The sequence below is a fragment of the Seriola dumerili genome, unplaced genomic scaffold, assembly GCF_002260705.1.
Source record: "Seriola dumerili isolate Sdu_G_001 unplaced genomic scaffold, Sdu_1.0 BDQW01000097.1, whole genome shotgun sequence".
Taxonomy (NCBI): domain Eukaryota; kingdom Metazoa; phylum Chordata; class Actinopteri; order Carangiformes; family Carangidae; genus Seriola; species Seriola dumerili.
In genome coordinates, this window is record NW_019174352.1 from 2456233 (window position 1) to 2482327 (window position 26095).

Sequence of the window (26095 nt, forward strand, 5' to 3'; positions counted from 1 at the left end):
CCAAGCAGACCGGAGTCGCCGCAGGGAGTCTCGCAGAAAAACACGGCATTACAGGACGTGTGTGGTGTCTGCAAATGGGTTTCCGCTTTGACTGTCACTGGGGCCATCGGATCGTAATATTCCAGTTACACAAGGACCTATCAAATACTAACAGCTGCATTGATAAGCTTTCTGCCTATTAGAAGGAGGAACTGGCGAGCCGGACTTACTTCATGCTTTTGCTGTCGTTATTTCCTAACAGTTAGGAAACAACCGACTATTTACACCTCCAGCAGTCACAGGGAAACATGAACATACCAAATGGAGTTGTGTCCAAAATGCACTTTTAGCTCTGGTTTGGCCTCCACCACTCCTGAGAAACATATATCTGTCTAGTTAAACACTCAACCTTTTACACCAGCCACTGGGCAGGTGATGAACGCTTGACCTATCTTGCGTCCTACCATCTGTTCCAATGAGAAATGTTGGGTCATCTGGTAATAAGATTTGTCACAACTTTTATTGATGGCTCAACTTTCGCCACAGCGCAATGCAATATCATCTGGCAACATACTGCGCTGGGCAATCAAATACTTGCAAGTGCACATTGCCGGTAGATTATTTTGGTAGAATATTCTATCACTTACCCCCCTCCTTTTTCTTTTTTTTTTTAACCACATCGTATTGTTCTTAGTTCCTATTCTCCCTTTGGTTACAGCACATGTATATATTTTTATTTACATATTTTGCCCTTTTAAATTGCTTCAGCTTGAACTCTTTTCAATTTTTTATTGCTGTTTGTTGTCGTCTCCATTGCTACTTAATTTCATTTTACTCTGTGCAAAGACAATAAAAGAATCTGGTATCGTGAAATCTTGAATCTGTCAAGACAAAGCATGAAAAGATTGCCGTGTGATAACTTTCCAGAGATGTAAAATCCTGACTTGTTGGGTTGCTTTCCATCTGCTTACCAATACCTGTAGCAACAAGCCCACACCGATTAATCACTTACAGCAAGTTTAAGCACATTATTACAGATTCGGTCTGCAGGAGAGTATTTCTGAGTAAGACTCAGTGTGACTCTTAACGCTGCATGAGAGAATATAGTATGAATGAATGTGCCCGATTGTGCTTCCGATGTGCGTGTGCACGAGTGCGTTCGCCTGACTGTACCAGAGTGTGTTTGTGTGTGGGCATGTGTGTGTGAGTGTGAGGGTGTTATGCAGCCTCTGGGAGCCCGTGTCCTGATGGAAAGTGAACCCCCCTCCCCCCTCCCGGAGCTGTTACTATGTTTAGCTCGTTTCCGTCGTGTCTTGTCACTCATGTTCTCCTCTACAGCACTTAAATCTGGTATCAAAACCTCCAGGCCATCCAATATCCTGTACTTCCCCTGCACAGGAAGCTAGAGAGGGGTTGGCGGCGGGGCCATCAGGGTAAATGTAGACACGTACACACTGTGTGCAAACACACAAACATGCATGGCCTTACATATTTACAGTTGATGGAGGACCCTGAATAGGGACATTAAAAATGATGGCAGAATAAATACTGCGCAAACTCTAAGATGAGCAGGATTATACACTAATTCACACAGGATGGAAAGACATCCACCTACAAAAGAAACACACACACACACACACACGCAGAAGCCTGTGACAGGAGGCTTGTCAGTAGAGGACACCTTGTCTGGTCAAACTGGCGTCACAGCTAACGTCTGCAAGGACACGGGAGATGGCGCAAGTAACCAAATCTAACCTTCTGCTATCTAATCACCTCTTAAACACACACGAATACACACACACATTTTCACTGCTAAAAGCTTTGAAGACCGTTAATTGGCAAGTTTATTAAAAACGTTGCTTTAACCTTTAGCCTTCACACTTTATAGCTAATGTTAACTAACCACATGCTTAACCTCAACCTGAGCCTAACTATGGCTGCGTTTAAAACTAAACCAACCGAAACTGTTGCTCTGCAAACTTTACTTCAAACTTGCCCTTTGCAGAAGTTACAACCTGCAACCTCATCTCCTTTGCAGGATTTTTTTAAGTACACCGTACAAACACATTATAACCCTCCGCTGTCTCCCTTGGCCTCATTTCACGCTTGCCATTCTTCATGTGTCTCACAGCTGACTCGATATGCGTTCAGCGCAATGGGTTTGACATTGTCTGTGTCTGTTGCCTGTAGTCTCTGCTGCCACTCAGCCAGAGGAGAGACTCGAGCAGAAGACAGACTGTACTGCGTTTTCGAGAGACGACCAAGTCACGCAATTCACACTCAGATAAATGTCACTGTCTTTATCTTTTAGTTGTAAAAGGAAGCGCATGACAAACTGTAAAGTGAGAGAAATGTGTGTTTATGAAAGGCTTAACCTGAATTCACGCATAAACAGAAGAGTAGTACTACTACACAACATGTAGATTCTGCATATTTGAAAAGGACAATTTAAAAGTTTTTCAGTTAAATTTAAAATAAATAAATGACAAAAAAATTAACATCAGTTTTATGATATTTTATGTAACTCTCGCTCGACTTTCTGAACCCTCGTGAATTTAGTGACATTTAGATGAAAAAATAACCAGCGAGTAGGAAACTATTTAGCTGGCAGCTGGTGACTGGGGAGCTCTTTGACTAAAACAAACCTCATTTTGCTCCAATGCATTAAAAATTAAAATAAAAGTCACATTTACGCTTTAAGAGTCTTCTATAATCCAGAGCGGATTCCAAGGACAGAGCATGGCGAGGCTTCAGTGCTGGAGGACACGCTAGCAGCTGCTGATGGGACACTGTGGCTGTTGGCGTGGATTGCGATACGTCACTTTATAGATACTGGAGTGTCTGTCAAAGCACTGTAATGTCAATGGAGAGTGAGGGCGCCTCCGTGGGCCTCTGTCTCTGTCTCTCTCTCTCTCTCTCTCTCTCTCTCTCTCTGCTCTGGAATGACGTAGCGTTTGATGATAACGCTCCATTCAGAAAGCACTGAGCCCTGCTAGTGCCGCTAGCTCTCCGCGGAGCTTAATGACAAATGCAAAAAGAAAGACAGAGAGGGAGGAAGGGGACAAAGCCGCAGCTGATGTGACATCAGTGCCATCATGTCATCTCTGACATCACCCCTCTCTGTCCGTACACACTTCCTGAACAGAGGATGAAGTCATGCAGAATTGTACTGTTATAACTGCACTTTCATGAGGCTACAGACTTTGGCAGTGAAATAACATCATAACGTGCTACTGGCCTTGAGCGCAGTGTTTGAGTGCTTTCTTGCCCCAGGTGTTCACATGATTCAAATATGTGTCCCGTTGTTTGTTGGATCATTATTGATACTGTTATTTAGCTGATTTCTTTCAGAGACGTTCTCTTAGCAAACAGCCTCCACTCTTCCGGGCGCAGACGTTTAAGTTTGGTGTCACCGAAGTCGAAAGAAAAAGTGAACGCAAAATAATGTACAGTGGGGTCAAAAACTCTGAGACCGCTTTCCTGTTCACTTGAATGAGAGATGAAAAAGGAAATGGCCCTACATTAAGGACACAAAGGTCACCGATGTCAGCAGGAACTCTGAGTGCAGGAACCTCCATATCCAGCCACCCACATGCCCACCTCAGGCATCTCCCGTCCCTTCTTACTCTCTCTCATTTGTTATGTCTGCTCTCTCACCCCCTTAACCCCAGCCACCACGCCCGCCACCCCCCCCACCCGCCCTCTCCGTTTTCCACCTACGCTTGGGCCCATTAGGGCGATGGAGGGGAAACACATTCGCAGGGCGGAAGGGAAAGCACTCTGAGGACATCAACAACTGGAAGGAGGAGGAAATGACCAGGAGGGAGGAAAAGGGAAAAGAGGACAGGGAGAGGACAAGGACGAGGAGAGTTTCCCTGTGATGGGAATCAGGTGATAAGAGCTGACAGGAGGAGTAGCACTGGGGGGCTCCCTGCTTCGAACCGATCTAAACAGGAATGACCCTCACACACTCTCACACGCACATTCACACTCCACTACCCGGTGACTCATGTACGCACACTAACAGACCTGTACGATAAACCTCAGCCACCAGAAGGAAGTTGGATCAACCAATCACCTTGCTTGAGCACATAGGGCCTGCACAACTTGCTGGTGCGTTACCCATAACACCCTTCTCTGCATAGGTCTGCAGAGATGTAACTCCAGCTTTAATCAGCTGCACTCACACACTAAAAACAACACACACACACACAGAGGCTACAACAAGCTACAGGAGGCATTGAGAGGGGATGGATGTGCATAAATGAGTGTGTGTGTGTGTGTGTGTGTGTGTGTGTGTGTGTGTGTGTGTGTGTGTTCCATTTTAACACATTAGCCAATGCACCGACAGTGACTGAGGATGTAAGGGAGCAGCGATCACGGCGAGGACACAGCTGATGTATATGTATTAAGTGTGTGTGTGACGCCGGAGTGCAGCGAGTTAGTCAGTGAGTTAAACAGGCAGGCACAACTCCAGCTAGTCTATTATTAGAGCTGCGGCTGCTGCTCCCCGGTCGGGGGCCCCCAGGGGGCCTGGGCATCGGCACGTGGATTCCTGCTATTTCCCCATCTCTCTGATCTCTGTTCCTCCCCATCTCTCTCTCTCTCTCTTTCTCTGTCTCCCTTCAGCAACACGGGGGAAGGAGGAGGAGGAGGAAGAGGAGGGAGAAGCAGAGAGGACAAGGAGGAGAAGGAGCCAAATCTGAGAGAGACCCTGCTGTTGACTACACAGCAGTCTCAGGTCGAACAGGGACCACAAACAAAAAAGAAAAAATTCTTAAATGTGATAAATGAGGAGGTTTTTTTTTTTTTTGCACACATAAGACAGAAAGTTTGTGCACTTATCTGCAAATGTCTCTCAGTTTCTAATCCATCTCCATCTTTGCTGCCAACTAGTTCCATCACTTGTCATTCAAGCAAGGGAAGGAGCAGTGTGACGTCTCTCCTGGGACGCTCTCGTAAGGAAGTTGCCGTTTCTGTGGGTGGCGCTGTTTTCTAAATCTGTTCAGCCTCGGTGGATATCACTGCTCACGCCAAGTAACGACTTATTCTCCTTTTCGGCTGAAACTGCTAGACATGTTAAATGTGTCACTTCCTGTGTGCCAGACGGCTTTAGCAGAGAGCTAACAGATTACATTTATATTTGCTATTTAAACTGGCATTCAAATATAAACGCTTTTCATGAACTGCGCATAAAAGTACTTTATTTAATAGATATTTACTTTACTTTTTATGGCTTGCCTACATTTCACAATTTACCAGAAACGATCCTAAACAGTAAACCCATCTATCTGATAGTCCAGGCTGGTTGAAACCAGTGGCCTTCCATTCATCTACACAGCTCCACGTTAACATCACAACATTTCAAGTCATGAATGGCTGTTCTGTCGTCCTGTGTTTACTGGACTCTTGAACCAAAACCACTTATCTGACTTGGCCATCCTCTCTCTAAATGACTTCCACTTGGCTTGGTCCATTCATGGCTTCGCTCCCACACAGCAGCCAACGGCAGGGAAAGGAGACACTAAGAGAAGTAGGGTGCCATGCTACAGAGGAATTACTGCCGCTCCAACAGGAGCTGTAATTTATATACAGTTAAATTTGAAAACATGTTTTTTTTTTTGTTTTTTTTTAAATCAGTGATTTATAATAAAAGGATAAGGAGATCATTAAAAGCGAATACTTTCTGTTGTTCAGTCCAAGTATAAAATCACTTTTTTTAAGAACATATGCCATCCTCCAACATCAGTCTGTCAGCTGTGCAGTGAACTCAAAAGACTTTTACGCAACTTGACTTTGAGCCTGAAGGAAAATTAAGTTCACAGTTTCACTTTAGAAATTCTAACCGTATCATAAGAAGGAAACATGCCTCAGTTTCATCTGTTTATGGATACACACACAAAAGAAAACATGAGCACACACTGCATACTGAGGGTATTTATATTAAACGCTACCTTCACTATTCAATTCGCAATAATACACTGATTACAAAGCACAGTGATCATCTTGCCCACGTCTGACTAAATTTCTTCTTTTTTTTTTATTATTCATTGAGCAATTGCTTTAAGATTTATTGTTATGATTGTCTCATGGTGATCTGAATCAGTGAATAGAGGTTTAAAGCTTTTTTGTGATGGCTGGATAAGTAATATAAAGTGAGAGCTATATTATTAGGTTGGTGCCTAAATATTAATATCCAGTTCATATTATTAAATCATGGTGGATGGATACAGCACCTGAGTAGGCCACACATACACGTGAGTCTTGATAAAGCTCTATTTTGGGATCATTGAACGTCCTGGTGTTCTTGCTCACAACAGCAGAGGGCAGTAGTTAGCTGTGACTTCTGTGGGATGCTGTGTAGAAAGAGAAAAGTCCTGCAGCAGCCTGTAGCACCTCACAGGACGCCCAAACCCTCCACCCAGCGGCCAACGCAGCCTCTTGGTATAAGGCTTCGTAAAAGGCTGCAGCCAGACCCTATTGTGTAAAAAAAAAAAAAAAGGGGGCTTCCACTCCTATGACTCAGGGACCACACTTGAGACGTGAAGCATGCGCTGCAACGTTTATGTTGCAATAAATGCATTTTTAAAATCTGGGCAACAGATTCAGAGGATTCATGCTTCTATTCTCGTAGAAATACACAACTAATTCTGATGTAGTTTACAGCAACCATGAGTAAATTACTGCTCTATCAATCTATAGTCTTTAACATGGCTGTGGATAATATTTCACCCCCCCCCCCCCCAACCTTGCATCTGACCCAATCATCCTCACTTCTGTATGTTAAGACCCACCTACATCAATCTTACGTTTCTACGTCTTTATCCAGAGTCAGCATATGTGGAGTAAGCGGATAGCACTAATTCAACATCCAGGATTTTACCTTGCAACATAATGTGAACTTGCAACTCAAGTTCAAGACCAGGTCACTGCTGTGCTGCCCCAGATGGGCCCTCAGCAACAGTAAGAAAGAAAAACTACAGAAATGAATGGTATGGAAAACATAAAGTGGCATTTACAAGGTTGATGGGTCAAAAGGAAATACAAGAAGGAAACTTAAACAGTTGGATTCATACAGTTGAATGTGAAACAATTTGAAAATTATGAATTGTGACCCTGAGATTTCACTCCTACTGAACAGAAACGCAGCTATAGGGAAAACTTTGAGATACATTCACATTTTAACCAAATCCCAAATTGTATCAATGCAATCTCAGAGATGTTGTACTCTGCAGTTCTACTGTAAGCTACAGAAGTGTATGATTAGAGCAGTGGTTTGCTTCTGAACGACATAGTGCTGAACCGAAGTATTTTCAGGATGACATTAAAGTAAAAAGACAGACATGCGGGCGGTGTTGCTTTCTACTGGCATCACAGCATCTCTGTGTCGTCCTTTGAGGTTTCAGTGCAGCAGCAGGATGGTATGAAACTTTATACTGGTCTACACTGCCACCTGGTGGTCATGTGACCCCCCCACACACACACACACACAAATAGACAACTTTGGCTGTTGATGTGTCTCATAAATGGTCACAAGAGTTTTTTGTTTTTTTTACAGGCACAAACTTTTCATTTCAGCCTGTAAAAACCATCAAAATAATTATTTTCATATGATGACTAGCAGCTGGATAACGCTCTCCACAGTCAGCTGTTCATATCACACAAACCTCTCACTGTTTATATGTTGTGAACTTATTAACTATGTCTATAATGATGGATCAAGGCTCCCTGATTCACTTTGAGCTTTCATATTTCACTGTAGGCATACAGAGTTACGGTAGGAGGGGAAACAAAGTCAATGGACCAGCTTGTGTGAAAGCCGCCCACTGTCCTCTCACCCCTCAGGAGCAGACAGCTGCTTCTGAGTTGATGTGGACCAAACACGCTGGATGTTTCAGTGGCGCTTACCTGCTGCTCACATCATCCACTTTTGATGTGGATCTCCAGTAAATCCCAACGTGCGCCCAGTTAGCACACGTTACATTATCTGCAAACAATGTGTAACTGCTGTATGCTCCTCAGTTTTACCCCCAAGACACTGATTTCCTTTTGCCATTCAGCGCACGTAGTCAAAAAAACTGTAACATGAATAAATAATCTTAAGTGTTTTTTGGATTTTGGATTTGTTTTCTTGTGTTGTGTGCGACTTTAGACTCAGTGTGCCATCTTACCATGGTGCTGTGAACAGCTTGGCCCAGCTCTATGACATGCGGATCAGCTGACTGAGTGTCTGCCACTGTTGGACTGATCTGTGGAGATAAAGAAAAGTCATCCCTTTATTTCTCTTCTACATAATTTACTGAACACACAGATGTTATGTCAATATAATACAGCGGACCAGGCTGCTTTTACTACTTGATTTTATTCCTGTCAAGTCGTACCTTCTTCATGTTATTTTATATGGTAAATGATGTTGTGGTTTGTAAGAAATACACCACATAAGCTTGTATATCACTTTGGTTTTAGAAAAGCTTCACTGGTATTTAATCATTCCACACAGGACTCAGCACAGGCTTTAATAACTTCATAAAAATAACATATGGATCATTTTCATTAAAGAATTTGAATATGAAGCTGAGTAAAAACTGAACTGACCTGAATGGCGGTGGACTGTGAGTGATGAAGGTGGGGTGATTTAGGGTGGATGTCAGACAGGTGAGGTGGGGGATCAGGGGTGGACCGCCGGCTGTGCTGTTGCAGAACATCCTGGTAGGATTTGGTGTCAAAGTTTGTCCTCCACATCAGCACCTAGGGAACCAAAGGACCAGCACAACATCTATGATCCAAGTCCTTCATACTTTCTTCCATAGAAACTAAAAAGGACAACCTTGAAGTTACAAGCTGCTGAGAGTTATGGGGAACACAGAGTCATTATTGAGCCACGAAACACCAACCTGACCATCAGCTCCCCCCGAAGCAAAGAGCTCTCCAGCCCTGGAAAAGGTTACTGCGATTACAGCACCCTGAAAAAACACAGCACACACTGTTAGTGAATAAAAACTCACCCTGTCAACCGGGACTGCCTATACTGTCTGACAATGTCTGACTGGTGTCTGTGGGCGAACTGAGCTGTGCAGTAGCACCACCTTGTGTCCATGGAGGGTGTAGATGAGGCGTCCCTCCAGCAGGTCCATGATCTTCACAGTGCTGTCACTTGAACCAGTGATCAGGTAGTTGTTTGATGGGTGGAAGGAAAAGCTATTGATTCCTGCACTGTGCACTGATGCAGGAAGGTACAAAAAATGCCAGACAGACAGACAGACAGACAGACGGACACACACACACACACACACACACACACAACACACACACACACACACACACACACACACACACATTAAAAGTAATTCACTCAGGATAATGTGCAAACTAATTTCTTAGCTGACAAACTGGAAATACAATTACAGGATCTAGGAGGAGATATATATCATTAATCAAGCTCTGACATTTTCACATACCCTGATAATGCTGAATCAGCTTGTTGGTCCGTAGATCCCAGAGTTTCAGTGAACTGTCAGCTCCTGCAGATGCAATACAGGTGCCGCTGGAGTTGAAATCAACAAACGTTGCTGATCTGTAATAAACCAAAACACTCAGTGGAGTCAGTGACCTGCAGCAGGTTAACAATCTACTGTGCAAATAATACACAGCAATGCCACCCATAGGAGAAACAGAGCAATAACTACGCTAAATCTCTTACTGTAGCTTTTACATCAATTTTGTGACACCTATTTTTAAAATTTCTAAATTCTGTTCAGTGATGTTTTTGTCTTTTGTAAGAAATCAGAATCTACATTGTACACCTCTAGTGATTCTACTGTTTGGAAATGTACAAAAAAGGAAAAAAAATATATTGCTCAGAGTGGAAGTACAATTACATTAAAAAAATGTATTTAAAACCTAAGAAGAGTAACAGGACACTCAAGCAGGTTGTTTCTGGTACTTACCCTCCATAGTCGGTGAAACAGTTGATGCAGTGTTTGGTGGATGTGTCCCAAAGCCGAACTGAGCGGTCGTCCCCACAGGAAGCTATGAGCCGCCCATCTGGAGAAAACCTGCAGGAAGCAACAGACAAAAAAACAAAGCATGATGTACTGTTATACAGTTACACATACCTACACAGCCCGGCTGTGAAGACCGGCAGATTATTGATACTGATTCTGCACATGAAACAGCACAGAAAACAAATAGAGTTCAACTACATGGAAATGTGCATATTCATTGCCTATATATGTAAAAATTATTCAAATAAAAATTCAGTTTGTTTCGGAGTCCTTCAGCAGGTAAGACAAAAAGATAATTTCACAATGTAACTATATAATAGAAATCAAGCTTTTTTCACCTTGATTTCTAATATGTAATTTATACACACACACACACACACACACACACACACACACACACACACACACACACACATACGCATACTAATGCTGTAGCTAGAGAGGGTGCTGACAGTACCTGGCACAGCGCACCCAGTTCGTGTGCAGGTTGAGGGAATAGACGAAGCTCTGTCGGTGCACGCTCCACACTTTGACCGACTTGTCATCAGACGCTGTCACCAGTCTCTGGCCATCCTGGGAGAAAGCGACGCTGCGGATGGTGGCAGTGTGAGCTTTGAACACTGTTGACTCTCCTTTCCTTTGTGACACACACAAAAAGAGCAACTAATTTAAGGCCAAGCCTATGTCAGTCGGCAATATATGTTTTCTATTTTTTTTTGTTTTAGATGTCATATCACTGCCCACTTATTGTACTTAGTGAACAAAAAAAGTCCTGATTAAAGCAGTAAAAGGGACTTTGGAAGCCTACATGGAAGGTGTCCACAGTCGGACTGTTCTGTCCTTGGAGGACGTTGCCACCAGGTTACCAAGCGGGGAGAACTGCACCCCAGTGATAACATCTTGGTGGCCAACAAATCGGAAGGCCCTTGCCTTGGGAGCCAGATTCCAGATCATCAGGCTCTTATCCACTGACCCCGAGGCTGCAGGAAGACAAAAGAAAGATGAATAGACAAATTTCAGTCAAAAATTACAAAATACTGTAAGTTTTGGTCACTAGAATCAGTATAGTTCCCCTGCAGGAGAACTGTAGTAGATTTAACTACTGGTACTCTATACAAAAGGTTATTAAAGTAAATAAAATTAACTCCCTCCCCAAAATTGGAGTCATAGGTTAAACTTCTGGAAAGGTCAATGAGTTCATCAAGAGCAACAGCCCACCTTAGGGTTAGAGTAATGTGAAAGTTCATAAAACTTTATAAAAAGTTTATGAAGGCAGATGAATAGACAAAAGCTGCTGTGTATTGTCAGTTAGTCCCTGCTATGTACAGTATGTTGAGCATGATAATGACTGCCATTTCTATACAGCTTTACCTGTACTATAGGGCTTAACATGCTCAACTGTGTAGCTTACATAAAGAGTTGCATGATTATTACTAACTCACTATATACTCTACTATTACTACTGACAAATAACATCTGAAGATCATCTGTACATTTGTAATGCTTATAGCATCAGCAGGTATTACCCAGTTGTTTGCAGTTTGGACTGAAGTCTGCACAGGTGACAGCATCTTTATGCCCCTTGAAGTGTCTCTCTAGGGTGGGATCCTCCTGCAATGACAATCTCAGAAGTTTTAATGGTCGAAATTTTGTTTGAAAAAAGTTTAGAAAGGGTGTGGTGGTTGAAGGAGGAAGCCTTGAGCACTGTCTTGAGCCTTGAGCACTGAAAAAAACTGTGTTTCACCTCATAGTTGTACCATAAAAAGCTCTAAAGAAATAAGTCTGCACTATGGTTGGAGGTGTGTTGCTATAGTGCAGGGCTGGGCAGGGACGTGCTTTGGGACACTGCCAACCTGACATAGTGTCAGTGTTTACATATAGCATTAAAGAGACATTACACCGAGCAAAAACCTCAAGAACTGGAGGACGTCACTTAAACAGCGACCAACAAGCAAGCAACAAGCAAACTATACTGTAACGACTTAACAGAGAAGACCCAAGGTGTTTTAGACAGCCCCAATCACCAAATCCTCTTAGCAGAGAGGCAGCTAGCAAACTCGCCGACTCAGCTACCATTAGCATCGGTGTACGTTTTCAAAGCACACACACTTCCCTCATTTGCCTTTATGAAAGTGTCATTAAAAGAAATAGACTTACCAAAACAGACGCCATTGTGGGCATTTGTTGTCTTTACAGACCTAATGTTGTCGGGGGGAAAGTTGTACCGCCTTCCATTACTGTCAAACAGTGCGCCTTCAACAACTGTCTCAGACCTGACCTGTCGAACCCAGATACCGCGGTGTTCCGTTCCGCAGTCTTTCAATAATATTACCTGACTTTTAATTTCGTTAATGCTAATTTAAAAAACTGACTTGTGTCTTTGCAATACCACGCAAACAGACCCGCTATTTCTACCGCTAAATAACTAGCCACCTGTGGTTTGATCTTGTGGCAGAGAAGAGAGTGGTGCTGCGTTCAGGAAGCATAATAAAATGGGTAGATACGAGAATTAAGAAGCCCGTCGCCAAATATATGGAATATCAGCAAAATTCGATTCAAATAAAAACAAACTAAGAAAACAAAACATAAATATTAGGTTATGGCATTTGATGAATACGAGCGATCAGAGTTTGCGATCGCCAAGTGGCTGCCAACAGGCCAGGAACTTCAGCTATGTTATCACCCAAGGTAGTTCCCGTTATTTTTAGGTAACTTGAATGTAACATGTCATGAAGGTGGAGCGTCCTCTGCTGCTTAGCAACTAGCCAGTCATATCATTTGCTCTGGTGGGAAAGGGCGCAGTATCAGCATCACTGATTGGTCCATGCAAATGAACTGACGAATCAGCGGCGAGACTGTTAAACTTGGAAATTGATGTTTGGTATTTCGGTTTGAAAGGATGTCGCTCAATCGGGGTATCGGCAGTGTGGAGGTAATGCTAGTAAAATGACAGCTTTAGTTATTTTATGTACCTGCTTACTGCCAATCGTGCATTATCGAGCATATCATGTACTGTGAATAAAGCGTGGGGCCAACAAAAGCAGACGTAGCTTTCCTAGCTAGCTAGCTAGTTAGCTGTCATCAGTGTTAAGTTACCATATCAACAGTGCACCTGTAAGGATGATAACGTCAGTTAAATAGGTTAGTTGCTCTTTCTAAAAGCTGTGGGAAGTCTAACTTAAAAAACTTTAACTTTTGTTACCAATTCATTCCTTCTGTTTATATAGCTAACGAAAATCAACGTTGTCTCTTTCCTTTCAGTACATGACAAAAAGAATACCGAAAAACGCAAAGTATCAACATGTCAAAACACGGTTGGACACAGGTACCTTGTCCAGATACACTGTCCTTACCCACAATAATACATAAGCCAGTGCCATCTCACCTATACATGCATTTTGCCTCTTAAATACATTGTTGTTATGTTTCATTTGGTAGGATGCAGCCTTACGAAGTATATGGAAAGACTGGAGGACATTAAAAAAAGTGAGTAACTTGTTTGAAAAGGGAACCAGGAGTGGCAAGGAATATACTTTAATGCCCCAGTGTCCTTGTATTAAATTATACAAAACAGTTTCCGCTCTGTGCAGAGGTGAACAGGTGTAACACTCACACATGATTCAATCCCAGCAAACTAATCCCTCCTAAGGTTCTTTTTCTTAGAGTAAAGATGGTGAGAATTGTATGCTGTACACTTAAGGGGATATTTTTTCAACTTGGCACCTAATTTTCCCATGGATCTTTGAGTTTCTCTTTGCTCTTTGCCCGTGTACTTCAAGAGGTAAACCAAAGAAGTCCTAACCCACTGATATTTCCCAGTTAAATAAGTTCTTTGTGGGCACAATTATTCCTCTGTGGGACTGGATGCAGACTTTGGGGCCATGCTGCTCAGGTGCCAGCAAGGGTGTTTGAGAAAGTTTGAGCTAGTGAGGTCACAGTGTGCTTAATACAAGTATCATTAGCACTGATAAAACTGAGTCTGAGCAGCCTGATTTTGGTGAAGTTGAAGGTGTTAGCTTTGGCTGGAAGTTAGCATGGGAACAGACAGGGAAGAGCTGAGGTGTGGTGAAGCAGTAGAGGTGGATCAGGAGAAGGAGGACCCAGGTGAGTTGTATATAGTACGGTTTCATCATGCAATGGCTGATGTAATTATCACTATTATTAGACCATTGGTTAAACATTTAATGTGCAAAGTTATCATCTTCAGCTACAGTGGTCATTCTAAATTTGATATATGAATGCTGTCTTCAGGGCTGTGAGCCTAATTCTTCCTACAACCGTTATTAGATTTTTCTTTTTTCCTTTTTCTCAGATTATAGATATCGTAAAGATGAAATCTTCAAGCGGTTAAAGGTGTCGACATTTGCACAACTGGTAGGCATCCTTGGTTTTTTTCTTGCAATACTGGAACATCCTGCTAGTTGTATGTTGTAGTAAATGGAAAGTTCAGCCCACAGCTATTTTTGTGGCTTATATTTTGGAGGTGACTGAATGAATGCAGTGAGAAAACCTGATCCGTTTACAGTGCTTAATAATTGATAGTCTACTTGTGTGAATAGTTCCGGACAGACAGCTCTAACAAACCATTTAGCTTGGTTTGTTACCTTCATTTACTCTCCAGGATGCCATTCTCGTTGCATTTTGCTTCCAATTTCTTAGCAGTTTTTCTTGCTAGTACAAGTGTTGTTGATTTCCAGACTTGTTTTTCTCACCAGATCCTTCAGGTAGCCTCAGTGTCAGACCTGAATGAAAGTGAGAATGACGGCCCAGAAGGTAACACAACTGGCAACATTACTTATTCACTTAACATTATTAAATATTATTCATCTTCATCTTCATACAAATTTGGGTCATTCACATTACTTGTACTGGACATACCATCAAGTATGTTAAATGGATTTAAGTCTCTAACAGCAGGTGACAATCTGTTAATTTCCCTCTCCCACTCATTTGCAGACGGTGTGTCAGTGATGTCTGACGCGGACTTGGAGTGTCTGTCTGAACACACCTACGGCTCCATAAAGGTGTCACCTCTTTCAGATCGCCAGGATGCAGGTGACGCCAGGGATATCTGCTACACTGCCAGGTCAACACTGCTAAGGTACTATACAGCTTAGAACCCCTGAAAAAGCCTTACCCCACACACCATATTACTCACTGTTTGGTTCACAACCTTTATCCAAAATCCAAAAGAATGGTTTGTTTGCAACCACAGTAGCTGGTAAGTTACATCTACAAATTCTGGAGGTGTCAAAGGGGTCAGTTCCCCCACATTACATGTCCTCTACTAGTATCTTGCCATGCAGATGGTCAGGTTTTGGTTTTATGTTTCCAGGTTTTGTCTCAGAAATCTGCAACCAGTATCTAACTGAGAAAATTAATTTTTGTAATCCTTGATCACTTTTTTTGGGCTTTTGCTGCATTGTATACATAATAGCTATAAAGTCTTTAACACCTGTACAGTGTTGCAAATACTCCTTAACACTCAGGCACCCCAGCATCCAACAATTATAATCCCTAATCACAAGAGCACCAGTAACCCTACACCCAGCATATCTGTGTGTCTGTGCCCCAACATACTGTACATCCACTTTTTGTCCCTGAAGACATCTGCCTGTCCTACACGCCCACCCTCCTGTACACCGCACAATAACCTCCCTCAATCTGTTATAAGCGTCCCCTCCTGTCACCTGCCCCCCCCCCCTCCAGCTTCAACTGGAACCCCAGGAGTGTAACTCTATCTGGGATCTCTCCGGGGGGGGGGGCAGACTGGGCCGCTTTAATGGCAGAGCTTTTAGGTCACGTTCACCTTGTGGGTAGGGCAGACTGAGAGAGGAAGTAGGGCAGCACTGGACTGAACCTGATTCACAAGGGGGAAGTGGTGTGTGTCTACAGTTGTTTGGCTGACTTCCATAACAAGATGTGCTGTAGTGAAATCAGTGGGGGTAATGATATATTTTGATTATCAATTTATTGTTTCAGTCATTATTTTTTCAACCAAAAATGCCTCCATTCACAGGTTGCAGCTTCTCAGATGTGCAGATATAATGATTTTTTTTTTTAATATTACTTTTAACATATTTATTTTCAACATAATATTGTACTGTTATTTTGAAAAGCACAACTTCAAGGACTTCAATAAATGGTTTAATGATGGAAAACTATGACAGATATAAGATAGAATAAGACTATTTGAATAGTCCATTTCAGAAAAAAGAGAAGAAATCAGACTAGATAACACCAGCCTCTCACCTTTGACCCCTCACAGTGTTATCAGTGGCGTGGGAGAGCTGAACCTCGACAGGAACAGTCACAAGTTGGAGAATGAGGTGTCCAACCTGGAGCTGGCTGACAGACCTTACCCTGACTGCCCCTACCTGCTGCTGGACGTACGGGACCGCGACCAGTATGAAGGCTGTCACATTATCAGCGGTACGTTGCAAGAAAATGAAACTGAGTTGTCAGTCACCGAATGGAAAAAAAAAAATTTATCAGCCATGTTTTTTTGGTCTTCCGTACAGCACAAAGTTTCCCCTCTGCCACGCTATCTCGGACAATGAACCCCTACACCAGAGAAGTGCTGGAATATGTATCCTTGAATAGAAACTACACAAAAACGTTCACCAGTCCTCTTCTTTAGAACTGCAGTTACGAATGATTTTTGTCTCGTATGAACTTAACCCGCCGTGTGTAGAAAAATGCAGCAGGGAAGATCATCATTGTGTATGATGAGGATGAGAGAATAGCCAGCCAGGCAGCCACCACCATGTGTGAGCGAGGATTTGAAAATCTGTTTATGCTGTCCGGAGGTAAGATATCGTTTCACTCAAGTTGTTTAATTTACTTCCTTGAAAAGTAATCTAATCCATAAAGATTATCAGTGCTATATGGTTGTAGTCGTCAGTGGGACTAGAGCTAACATTTGAACGATGGGATTCCCCAGGAAAGCATTTTATGGGAATATAAATTGCCAAAATGCTGCCTTTCGTGTCCAAATGTATTTCACCATAATTTAATAGTAGTCAACTCATGCAAAATGCATTTCACTCATCTATAATGTTAAACTAAAATAAAAAAGAAAGATATTTATATATTAGAAAATATTTGAAGCCATCACTGTTGCAGGTTCAGTGTCTAAGATGAGCTATCATCCCACTCTGCCGTCCTCTCCCAGGTCTCAAAGTAATCGCTCAGAAGTTTCCAGAAGGGATGACGACGGGCTCCTTCCCAGCCTCGTGCCTCTCCACCCCCGCGTCCCTGAAGGGGAAGAAGAGCTCCGTGCAGCAGCAGCAGCAGCAGCAGTCGGCAGAGAAGAGGTTGCGGTTTTCATCAGACGAGCTGATCAAGATCCAGGAGCAGCTGGAGGAGATACACATCCCATGTAACAGTAAGACCACGCCGTCAGAAACTCTCAAACACTCGGCCTTCCTGTTGAAAATAAAAGCAGTGGTAAGGGATTGTTTTAGATGGCCGTGATTTCCTCATGAGATGATTATTTATAGGAAAGTCCCCCTGGAAAAAAGTATGGAATAGTAGTAAATAGAGACAAAGTTGTGAAACAGTTATTTGAGTTTTGTTTGTTGTGTAGAGTTAATTTCATTTATGTGTTGTTGGAAACTTTATTCTCCACGTCTGCAGCTGACATGCTGTGCACAAAGACGCTATCAATTAACAGGATATAATTGATTATGAATTTATCACTTGAACTTTTTCTTGTGGAAGCTACAAATGTCTCACCATTTAATTTAATATCCTTCACTATCGTTTACGTGTTTTGTTTTTTTTTCTGCAGGTCGTATGTCCAGCCGCATGTCCACCATCAGCTCCCAGTCTAAAACATCCAGCAGTCAGAGTCGACAGAGTTCCTCCACCGCAGGGAGGGACGGCACCAGGGTTCAAAGCAGCAGACCCTGGAAATAACCCCTCCCACCCTCAAACCACAGTCAGACGTACACAAACAAACGTACCTCCAACACAAAGTCCATTTATTTCAGGGTCCGCTCCATCCCGTGGTCCCATCTGCAAAATCATTCCCCACAGTCAGAGGTGGACAGGAAACCCCTCAACTGCTTCATTACAGCAACTAGAGATATTTTCCCGAATCTCACGTGTTTCTGGCGCCGTCCACCATCTTTCCTCTGACGCAGAGGCGGAATATTCTTCTCAAGTTTTGTGTTTTTATGTTTAGGAAATTACTGCACACACAGCCTGGGAAGTAATAAACACTACGCAACGATAAAGAAATTTACAAATAATCTTCATCTTCACATTTGGAGATTTATGTCCGACTGTAGTATTTTCCCCTTACTAGTTTTTTTTTCTTTATTTCTTAAAATATTTAATAAATTGTGTACGTTTGCACGGTGCCTCATCTGTGAATCTGAAAACTGATGGATCTGATTGCACTCAAATTCCTTTTTCACCCCAGAATGAAATTCAAATTGTGATTTTTTTTTTTCTTTTTTCTATTATAACTTCATTATTTCCAGACAGCTCACGTCTCATTGCTCCATCAGTATAAAAGCCACCGAATAAATGACATTCCTAGAAGACTTAGAATTTTATCGCTGCAGACATTAGAGTTGAATGTTGATAACATGAAGGGTATGCTGGGGATTTCTGTAGTGCATGAAGTGTATTGTTTGTATGAATAATGTTACAGAGCTGGATCCATTTTGTAAAAAGAAGAGTTGTGCTGTATTTTTGTAAAATGCGTCATACTATCTTATTATAATTCCTTAACTGACAGTGCACCAACAGCCTTTATGTGCAACTTACACACTAATGTTACTGAGACTGGTTTGTTTGTTGTTTTTTGCCTGTGTGTGTGTGTGTGTTTGTGTGAGGATCAGAGTACTGTACGTTGTGAAACTGAACGATTGAGGCCTTCACACAGATCGCAGCGTCACTGAAGGAAGGAAACGGACGTTTGGTCGCGCAGCACTTCAGATCCCCCAGATACATTTGAAATACAGTATTGCTAATTTGTGGCCTTTTGACTTGATTCACTCACAGTCACCTATGAAGTGCATGGAATGAAAAGATGGATCTCTTTTTAGTGATTAATGTTGTGTTTTCATCATCAGTCTTAACCAGCTGATCTCATGATTCTGTCGGTAAATTAATGTTTAACAATAAAGTAGATGATTGTTGTGAAATGATGAATATCAAAATCTGAGTTAAAAAAGGGAAAAAGATGAAAGCCTCTTGGAAACAGGTGGAAACTCTGATTACACTTTTAGACTTGTAGTTTATTTTTGTATCCACAGTGACTCAGCCCAAAGTGAGGTCAATATAATTTATTTTCTTCCACCCAGTGTTGGATATCTTTATAAATTCAAATGGGATTGGCATGAAAAGTGGCAGGATCAGAAATATCAAACAAGACAGAAATAAAGTTTCACTCTGTGCCACACCCAAAGTTTATGGTGAGAAAGGCAGAAGAAAAAAGTGTGTAACATTCTTTGAATTAAAAAGACCTACAGATAATAAAAGACTTTTCTCCAGTGTGCTGTTTTATTCATCTGTTAGTGGTTTTTCCATGTAGTATAATGATGATGGTGATATTAGTTTTGAGAGAAAGGTAACAGGTGACATTTGCCCATTTTAGTATGGGTTCCTGTTGGTGTGATCCATGATGGCCATCAGAGCCAGCCAGGTCTCCCTGGCGGTGGGGATGATCTGATTGGCTGGCAGGATGAAGCCGTAGCGACCGGTGTCCCTCAGCTCAAAGGTGTAGGAGTACTTGATGCCCTGGTTGTAGGTCCAGTCAATGGTGCCACCACTGGCTTGGTCTGCAAGTGAAACGGATCAGGGGACAATCAGATAATTATCTGTAGAAGGAGTTTGGTGCTGCACTAGTGGAAAAGAATGAAAGAGACGATATGGCAGACAGCGCACACTGCTTTTTTTTTTTTTTTTTTTACTACACTACCTGTGGACTACAAACGTGTTAAAAACAAGTTTCCTGTGTCAGAGTCAACACGAACTCTTGCACTTAACACTACTGATGTTAACACATACCCACATGACAACGTCTCCAAGCTGCTGTTTTTGTCAAACCTAATATAGGTACAAATGTTGTTGCAGTGTTTTGCAGATTTGTGACTTTATTTTGAAGCTTTTGAGTACTTCAGCACTGTGCAGGCCCGATAACACATCACCTAAATCCCTGTGCTGATAATCAGTCACTCTGCTAAACTGTATTCTGTAATTTCTATAGTCATATTCTAATAGAAATAAAAGAAATTATATGCGTTATGTGCAACACTTACAGATGGTGTTGATGATGCTGCCATATCTGTACCTAGTACCATACAGGGAAGCCAGGTCACTGATGGCCTTCTTAGCCAGAGCGTGCTGTAGAGAGAGAGCACCATGGTATCACATGAATATCTGTTCATATTTTCTCATATTGATTTTGCATATTCTAACATTTCCATCACCACATTGCCCAGTTTGATCTTGCGAACCAGAACAGTGCAGTGAATAAAGTGGTGGTGGTTTTTACCAGCTCGGCCTGGTCCTTGGCTGGGGTCCTGGTGTAGCCGTAAGGATACAGGAGCATCTGGGAGTAGGAGTGGATGGAGATGAAGGCCTTGAAGTTGCCATGGGACTTCACAAAGTCCACGATGGACTTGACCTCGGACTCGGACTCAGCCCTGGGTCCACGGTAGGTCTCGGAGCAGGGTTGGCCGCTGGCACCAGGTCCTACACAAGACAACAACATTTAGAGGAACTGCAAAGACATGTCGCTGTCTACAAAACAGCTTCTAAATTAAGATAACTGAGGTATGAAGGATGGATATTATAGCAAAATAAATAAATGTAAAAAATACAGAAATCTTTTTTTTCCCCATTAGTGTTTTTACTTTGCATTTATTTATGTATCTAATTATTTATACTGATGTCATTTTTCATCCCTCATAGACCATAGTGTGATTCAAGCACCAAAATATTTGTTATTTATTATTATTATTATTGTTTTGTGTCTCATGAGATCATCCTGTTTAAAGCCACTTTGCTGCCACCTGGTGGCAGCTTTAAGAATGACACTTGAAGACAGTAAAGCTCCACAAAAGCAACAGCTACAGAAGTAGGCGAGGTGATTATTTAAATACATTTCATTTGCTCCAAACCGTAACAAAATACCAAAATAACATAATATCTTATGACTTCAGGAGGTTTGGAGCTTTAAAAAATGATCACTGAGAATGACATTGGATGTAGATTCCAGTGACGAGGGGGAAGACGTTACCTCCAAAACCAGCATTCCAGTTCCTGTTGGGGTCGACTCCGACACAGTTAGAGCCAGAGTTGGGCTTCCTGGTCTTGCGCCACATACGGTTCTGGAAATGTCAGAGTAAGTCATCACAGTATTTGTTTGATGTTTGTCCACTTGTCCACTGATTATGCTTCTTAATATTTTATCATTGCATGTATGTGCTTGTGACATTAGTATTTGATCTGTCTTTGCATTGCTTTTCTGAGAGTGTTTGGTCATTGATATTACCATCGCTACCAATTATGACTTCTGTGTAACTGATATTGAGCTACTATTCTAATACATGTTAACATACATGATGAAAAACTGATAGGAAATGATTGTAAAACCTAAAAACGTACGCTGTTGTGGGTGTAGTAGTAGCCATCAGGGTTGGTCACCATCTCCAGGAAGATGTCCATCTGGTCGAGGATGGCGGTCAGAGCGGGGTCACGTCCATAGTCAGTCACAATCTGATGACAGAAACGTACAGGACACAATGTTCAGTGCAGCAGGTGAATGGTCAGAAGCTGCAGAGACACAGAAGAAAAACGTATTATCTATCGATTATCACCTTCTTGGCGAACCAGGTGCCGCTGGCCTGAGTGACCCACTCTCTGGAGTGGATTCCAGTGTCGATCCAGATGGCAGGACGGTTGGTTCCACCGGTGCTGAACTAAGACAAAGAAAAAGTTTCAAAAATTTAATGCAAAGAATAAGTGATAAAACAGAACATGTATTTTGTGTTATAATATAATATATACTGTTTTTCCCATTCTCAACCTGTGTTTAACTTAACTATGGTGCCTTGTGAAACACATTCATTTGTTTCATTTAGGGTTTTATTTACCTTGAGCACATTCAGGGGACGGCCCTCGTAGCTGCGACCAATCACAATCTTGCTGACCATGTTGGGATTCTCAGCCACCAGCATGTCCTGGAAGCTGTAGATCTAAACCAGACACAAAAACCGTGATCATAATACATGAGCATCAGTCAAGTAGAGTTTGTCATTTTTCTGTTTTGCACTGTCCTGTCTTTAGCGAGTAAAAATCTGTTTTTGAAGTGTTTTCTCAGGTTGCAACGTAATTATCCAGTTTCTATGTATTTACGAGTGAATCATGCTTTTACAGTATAACAGTTGGCAGGGTGAGCGTGCATGTACGTACCTCGTTGATGGTGTGGTACCTGGAGAAGTCAAAGCTGTCAGTGTTTCTGGGCTCAGCGACGCGAGCAGCAGAGTCCATCTCCTCCTGCTCCTCGTCCAGCATCACCTGAACACCAGTGAACAGTGATATCGGTCGGATTTCAGTCCGACATGGGGGAAAAAGCAAAGCCGGCTAACTGCTGTAATTGTCAGGCTGTTTGCAGGTCTCTTACCTGCAGGTCCTCAATCATGATGGAGTACTCGATCTCCTGGGTCTCCAGGTAAATCTTGGTGGACTGCAGGCTGTGGAAGGGAACTCTGACGTCCACAGGAGTGGCCGCCTCAGTCACACCCCTCCAGAAGTCCAGCTGAGAGAAAACACAGGTATCATACAACTAATTAAGTCCGGTTATAAAGAAAGGGTTGTTGCTTATTTAAAACTTTGCTCTTTCATTTTACTTTCCATTTTTATTTATATAAGTATTATCAGTGAGTGACAGATGACCTCGAACTCGATTATGTCCTCCAGGTCCTTGATAAGAGCCAGCTGGACCTCATCCTTAGGAACAATGCGAAGCACCTGATGCCTTCAAAAGAGAACCACAATGTTTTACAACTTTTTACTCAACTCAAGTTTTCAAGAGAGAAGTTGGCACACATGGGGTGAAGTAAGATTTCTCGAGGCTGGTTCTGCTTATGCAGAAGATGTAACATTAGGACGGAGCGATGATTTATAGTGATCGAGTTATAAAGATTGTAGTATTGTAGTACTCTTCAGCCACCCAATGGGTTAGTCAGTAGAAACTCATGCTGTGCATCCAAACACCGCTCAAACCAAAAGAACTTTGAATTCTAGTGCCTAAAGTTTCCAGATTTATTGGGCTTGTCTTGGTTGTGAATATTTCACAAACAGACAGTTTCAATGAAAAGCAGCAGCAAGCAGAATATCAGACAGTCTTGAGTAAGATTATTAACAACCTTAAAGCTACTAAAGGGAAAGTAAAGAGGGGAAACTGTCTATTAACTAGTTAAAGAGTCTAGATGAGTGTATAAAAATCAATGAATCAGTTTATAGTTTATGCATGCATTCAATTAAAAAAGGGAAAACAAAGAAATGTTATTGTAGGTAATGCATATATACATACAGTGGACTGACCCACACACAGCAGTGAGAGGCCTTTGCAGGTCCACTTACCCCTCAAACGTTTCCTTGCCGAGAACGGCCACGAACAGCGCGGCGAATGCGAGCAGCCCCCTCATCATGACCAGCAGTGTGAGACCAGCGGGGCCCATAACAGGCTTTTATGGCCGAGTGTCTCGGGTCACATGTCCAAACCACGACCTTGCTCAAGGTGATGGAGGTGTGTCAGCAGCTGCTTCCTTTCCCACTTCGGTCTGGAGATATCAAACCAAAACTTGCACCACGCACCTCAGTGATTTTGACATTTGAAGCTTGGTTCAGTTTTTGAGGTCTGCTGGCGTCGGACTGGTTCTGTGTAGGATCGTATGGAGAGAAAAGTTCTCATTACTAATTAACCTTTTGATTATTTTTGCAGCACTGATTAATTCGCTTAGTTTAAAACAAAATGATAATAGTGGGAAAAAAATAAATAAATAAAAAAACATGTTCATCACAAGTTCCCAGTTTCAATGTGACATCTTCAAATTACTTGATTTGTCCAACACAAAGTCCAAAACCCAAAGCAATTAGCAAACAGCTAATCCTCTCGTTTGTGAGGATTGGAAACAGAATGCTTAATAAATAAAGCTGTTTATCAAAATTCTTATATTCATTTCCTGCTCAGCAGCTCTATTCATTTACTAATAATTTCAGCACCGATAAAAACCATGTCATTATATAAAGAACTTTATGGCACAGAAAAGGGTTCTAGCAGCTATAACTAATAGAAACACAAATCTTTTCCTCCTTTTTATCAAAAACAGGGTCGTTTTATTGATCTTTTGTTGTTTGCTGTAGGTCATTGGTTCAACCGGGGGGCCGACAAATGAAATTAAATGGAAAAAAATATCAAATAATATATCAAATATAAATAATGTTTTTAAATGTTATAAGATGAAAAGATTTTGTCACTTCACACTATTTTTTTTTTCCTTGAATTAAGACCTATCACTGTGATAAGCCAATGATAGGAACTTTTATGTCATCACCAGCCAGATTACATCATGTACTTATTTGCTATCTCAGTCTGATTACATCCACGGCAAAAACTGAAGTACGAAAATGATCGAGAGACAGACAACAACAAGTCATCTTTCCCGTCTACACGTTTCCTCTGCTTTCAGTTCAGTCCTGAATGTCCCATTTTTATCATTAAAATAAGAAGTGCTGTGATATTTGGCCTCTGTATTGTTATGGTGTTGGATGTGAGCCGCCAACACTGCTCTATAATCCCACCAGGAAAATAAAAGAACTGAGCAGTCGACATGATGTACTGATTTACTTTCCGTTTACAGAAAGGTGGACTCTTGCTGCTCAACAAGAAAACATGGCCGTCCACTGTGCGTCTCGGCTTCCTCTTTGTTGCTGTTGCAGCAACACTGCACTCAGGCTGCAGAGAGGCTTCAACAGGCTAAATGTAAACCAGCTGCTGGGATCCATGTACTGTGAGCTCTACATGTTACAAACACTTCCAGACATGAGACAACTTGAGATGTCAGAGTGCAAAAATTCACATCTGGTGCTTTAGCAGCGTTTTATTTCAAAAATGAGGTATCCACCCAAAAATGTGATGCCAAAGAGAAAAACTGTCATCAATGTAGAACTCACTTCTGCTACAGAAACATTCACATGACACTGGGTATAGTCACAGAGAGTGTTTGAATGTCCAAAAATGGACATCAGATAACAATTTTCAGCTATTTTCAACACTAAAATCCAATTACTTCCTCAGTTAGACACAGTCTCATGTATTCATTTGAGCATGTAATCATTTAAAGCCAGTTCACATGACAGTAAAAGTAAAGATACTTGATGTTACTCACTAATACGACCTCTCTCCAATGTACATGTCCCCCAGAATCTGCTTGTTAGTCTTATGCAACACACCGCTGATAAGGAACCTGCAGAGGAAAAGTAAAGAGACAGAAGCCGAGCAGAGTCAGGTGTGTGGAAATCACCTGCTGGAGGGTTTCCCATTCACAGAGACTTAAAGTGAAGCAGAGTGTGTTGGTCCACATGTGCTCCTACCTGCCTGGTTAAAGCATCTCTTAACGCTTCAACTAAATGAGTAAAAATTCCTTTGATGTCACTGTGAGACAACATTTTGAGAGTGTATAACTTCCTCATTTTGGTGCATTGTTTTCTGCTGAAACATGTGGTTGGGGGATGTTTGCTGCATGGGAGGGGCAGAATAGAGATCAGTCATAAAAATATATCTTGTGACATACACTGATCTAATTAGATACCATTCGTCAGGAGGTAAAAATAGTCTGACTTTGATAGGAATACAAGAAAAAATATATAGGCTATATATTCAATTATCTACTAAGCAGTTATCAGATGTATATGGAGGAATGAGGGACACTTTGGTTGCCAATAGACCAACAACATTTTTATCTTCTACTGATTTTGGCTGAATGAAGTCTAAAGTAAAGTCTCTGAAGTATTATTATTCACTTGGATGAATAATGGTGGTAAATTTGCTGGAGCTGCTGAGTTTTAGACATTAAAGCTAAACTGCA

The 26095-nt window shown here is 41.9% G+C and overlaps 3 protein-coding genes across 4 annotated transcripts in view; 1 reads left to right on the forward strand and 2 right to left on the reverse strand.

The window, feature by feature from the left end:
* poc1b (POC1 centriolar protein B) overlaps positions 1-12360 on the reverse strand; it is a 45594-nt gene extending 33234 nt beyond the window's left edge. The window contains exons 1-10 of the mRNA XM_022746267.1: positions 12141-12360; positions 11510-11594; positions 10792-10963; positions 10441-10620; positions 9927-10034; positions 9438-9553; positions 9066-9199; positions 8874-8942; positions 8575-8727; positions 8151-8228 (exon numbers count right to left, since the gene is read on the reverse strand). Of these exons, the coding sequence (XP_022601988.1) occupies positions 8151-8228; positions 8575-8727; positions 8874-8942; positions 9066-9199; positions 9438-9553; positions 9927-10034; positions 10441-10620; positions 10792-10963; positions 11510-11594; positions 12141-12164 (1119 nt within the window). The 5' untranslated portion in view covers positions 12165-12360. The remainder of the gene's footprint in view (positions 1-8150; positions 8229-8574; positions 8728-8873; positions 8943-9065; positions 9200-9437; positions 9554-9926; positions 10035-10440; positions 10621-10791; positions 10964-11509; positions 11595-12140) is intronic.
* Positions 12361-12867: 507 nt separating this feature from the next.
* Positions 12868-19199, forward strand: cep41 (centrosomal protein 41). 2 transcript variants are annotated; one of them, XM_022746199.1, is made up of 11 exons: positions 12868-12915; positions 13245-13308; positions 13422-13469; positions 14296-14357; positions 14699-14756; positions 14940-15084; positions 16252-16415; positions 16505-16572; positions 16678-16792; positions 17158-17370; positions 17776-19199. In XM_022746199.1, the coding sequence occupies exons 1-11, from the start codon at positions 12883-12885 to the stop codon at positions 17901-17903; spliced, it is 1098 nt and encodes a 365-aa protein (XP_022601920.1). In that variant the 5' UTR covers positions 12868-12882; the 3' UTR covers positions 17904-19199. The 2 variants fall into 2 exon arrangements, with proteins under 2 accessions (XP_022601920.1, XP_022601919.1); XM_022746198.1 differs by lacking the exon at positions 12868-12915 and adding an exon at positions 13051-13124.
* Positions 19200-19477: 278 nt separating this feature from the next.
* cpa1 (carboxypeptidase A1) lies at positions 19478-23696 on the reverse strand. The gene is made up of 11 exons (XM_022746197.1): positions 23589-23696; positions 22899-22980; positions 22627-22761; positions 22416-22520; positions 22097-22198; positions 21821-21922; positions 21609-21719; positions 21241-21331; positions 20494-20693; positions 20258-20342; positions 19478-19777 (listed from the first exon to the last, which is right to left on the reverse strand). Exons 1-11 carry the CDS (start codon positions 23684-23686, stop codon positions 19590-19592), a joined length of 1299 nt encoding a protein of 432 aa, XP_022601918.1. The 5' UTR covers positions 23687-23696; the 3' UTR covers positions 19478-19589.
* Positions 23697-26095: the final 2399 nt, after the last annotated feature.

Coding starts and splice junctions, on each gene's coding strand:
- cep41 (XM_022746199.1), top strand. CDS start 12,883: ATGTCGCTCAATCGGGGTATCGGCAGTGTGGAG. Junction 14,757..14,939: donor TGAGAATGACGGCCCAGAAG/GTAACACAACTG, acceptor ACTCATTTGCAG/ACGGTGTGTCAGTGATGTCT. Junction 16,793..17,157: donor TCTGTTTATGCTGTCCGGAG/GTAAGATATCGT, acceptor GTCCTCTCCCAG/GTCTCAAAGTAATCGCTCAG.
- cpa1 (XM_022746197.1), bottom strand. CDS start 23,686: ATGGGCCCCGCTGGTCTCACACTGCTGGTCATGATGAGGGGGCTGCTC. Junction 22,199..22,415: donor GGTACCACACCATCAACGAG/GTACGTACATGC, acceptor TGTCTGGTTTAG/ATCTACAGCTTCCAGGACAT. Junction 21,332..21,608: donor ACTACTACACCCACAACAGC/GTACGTTTTTAG, acceptor TGACATTTCCAG/AACCGTATGTGGCGCAAGAC.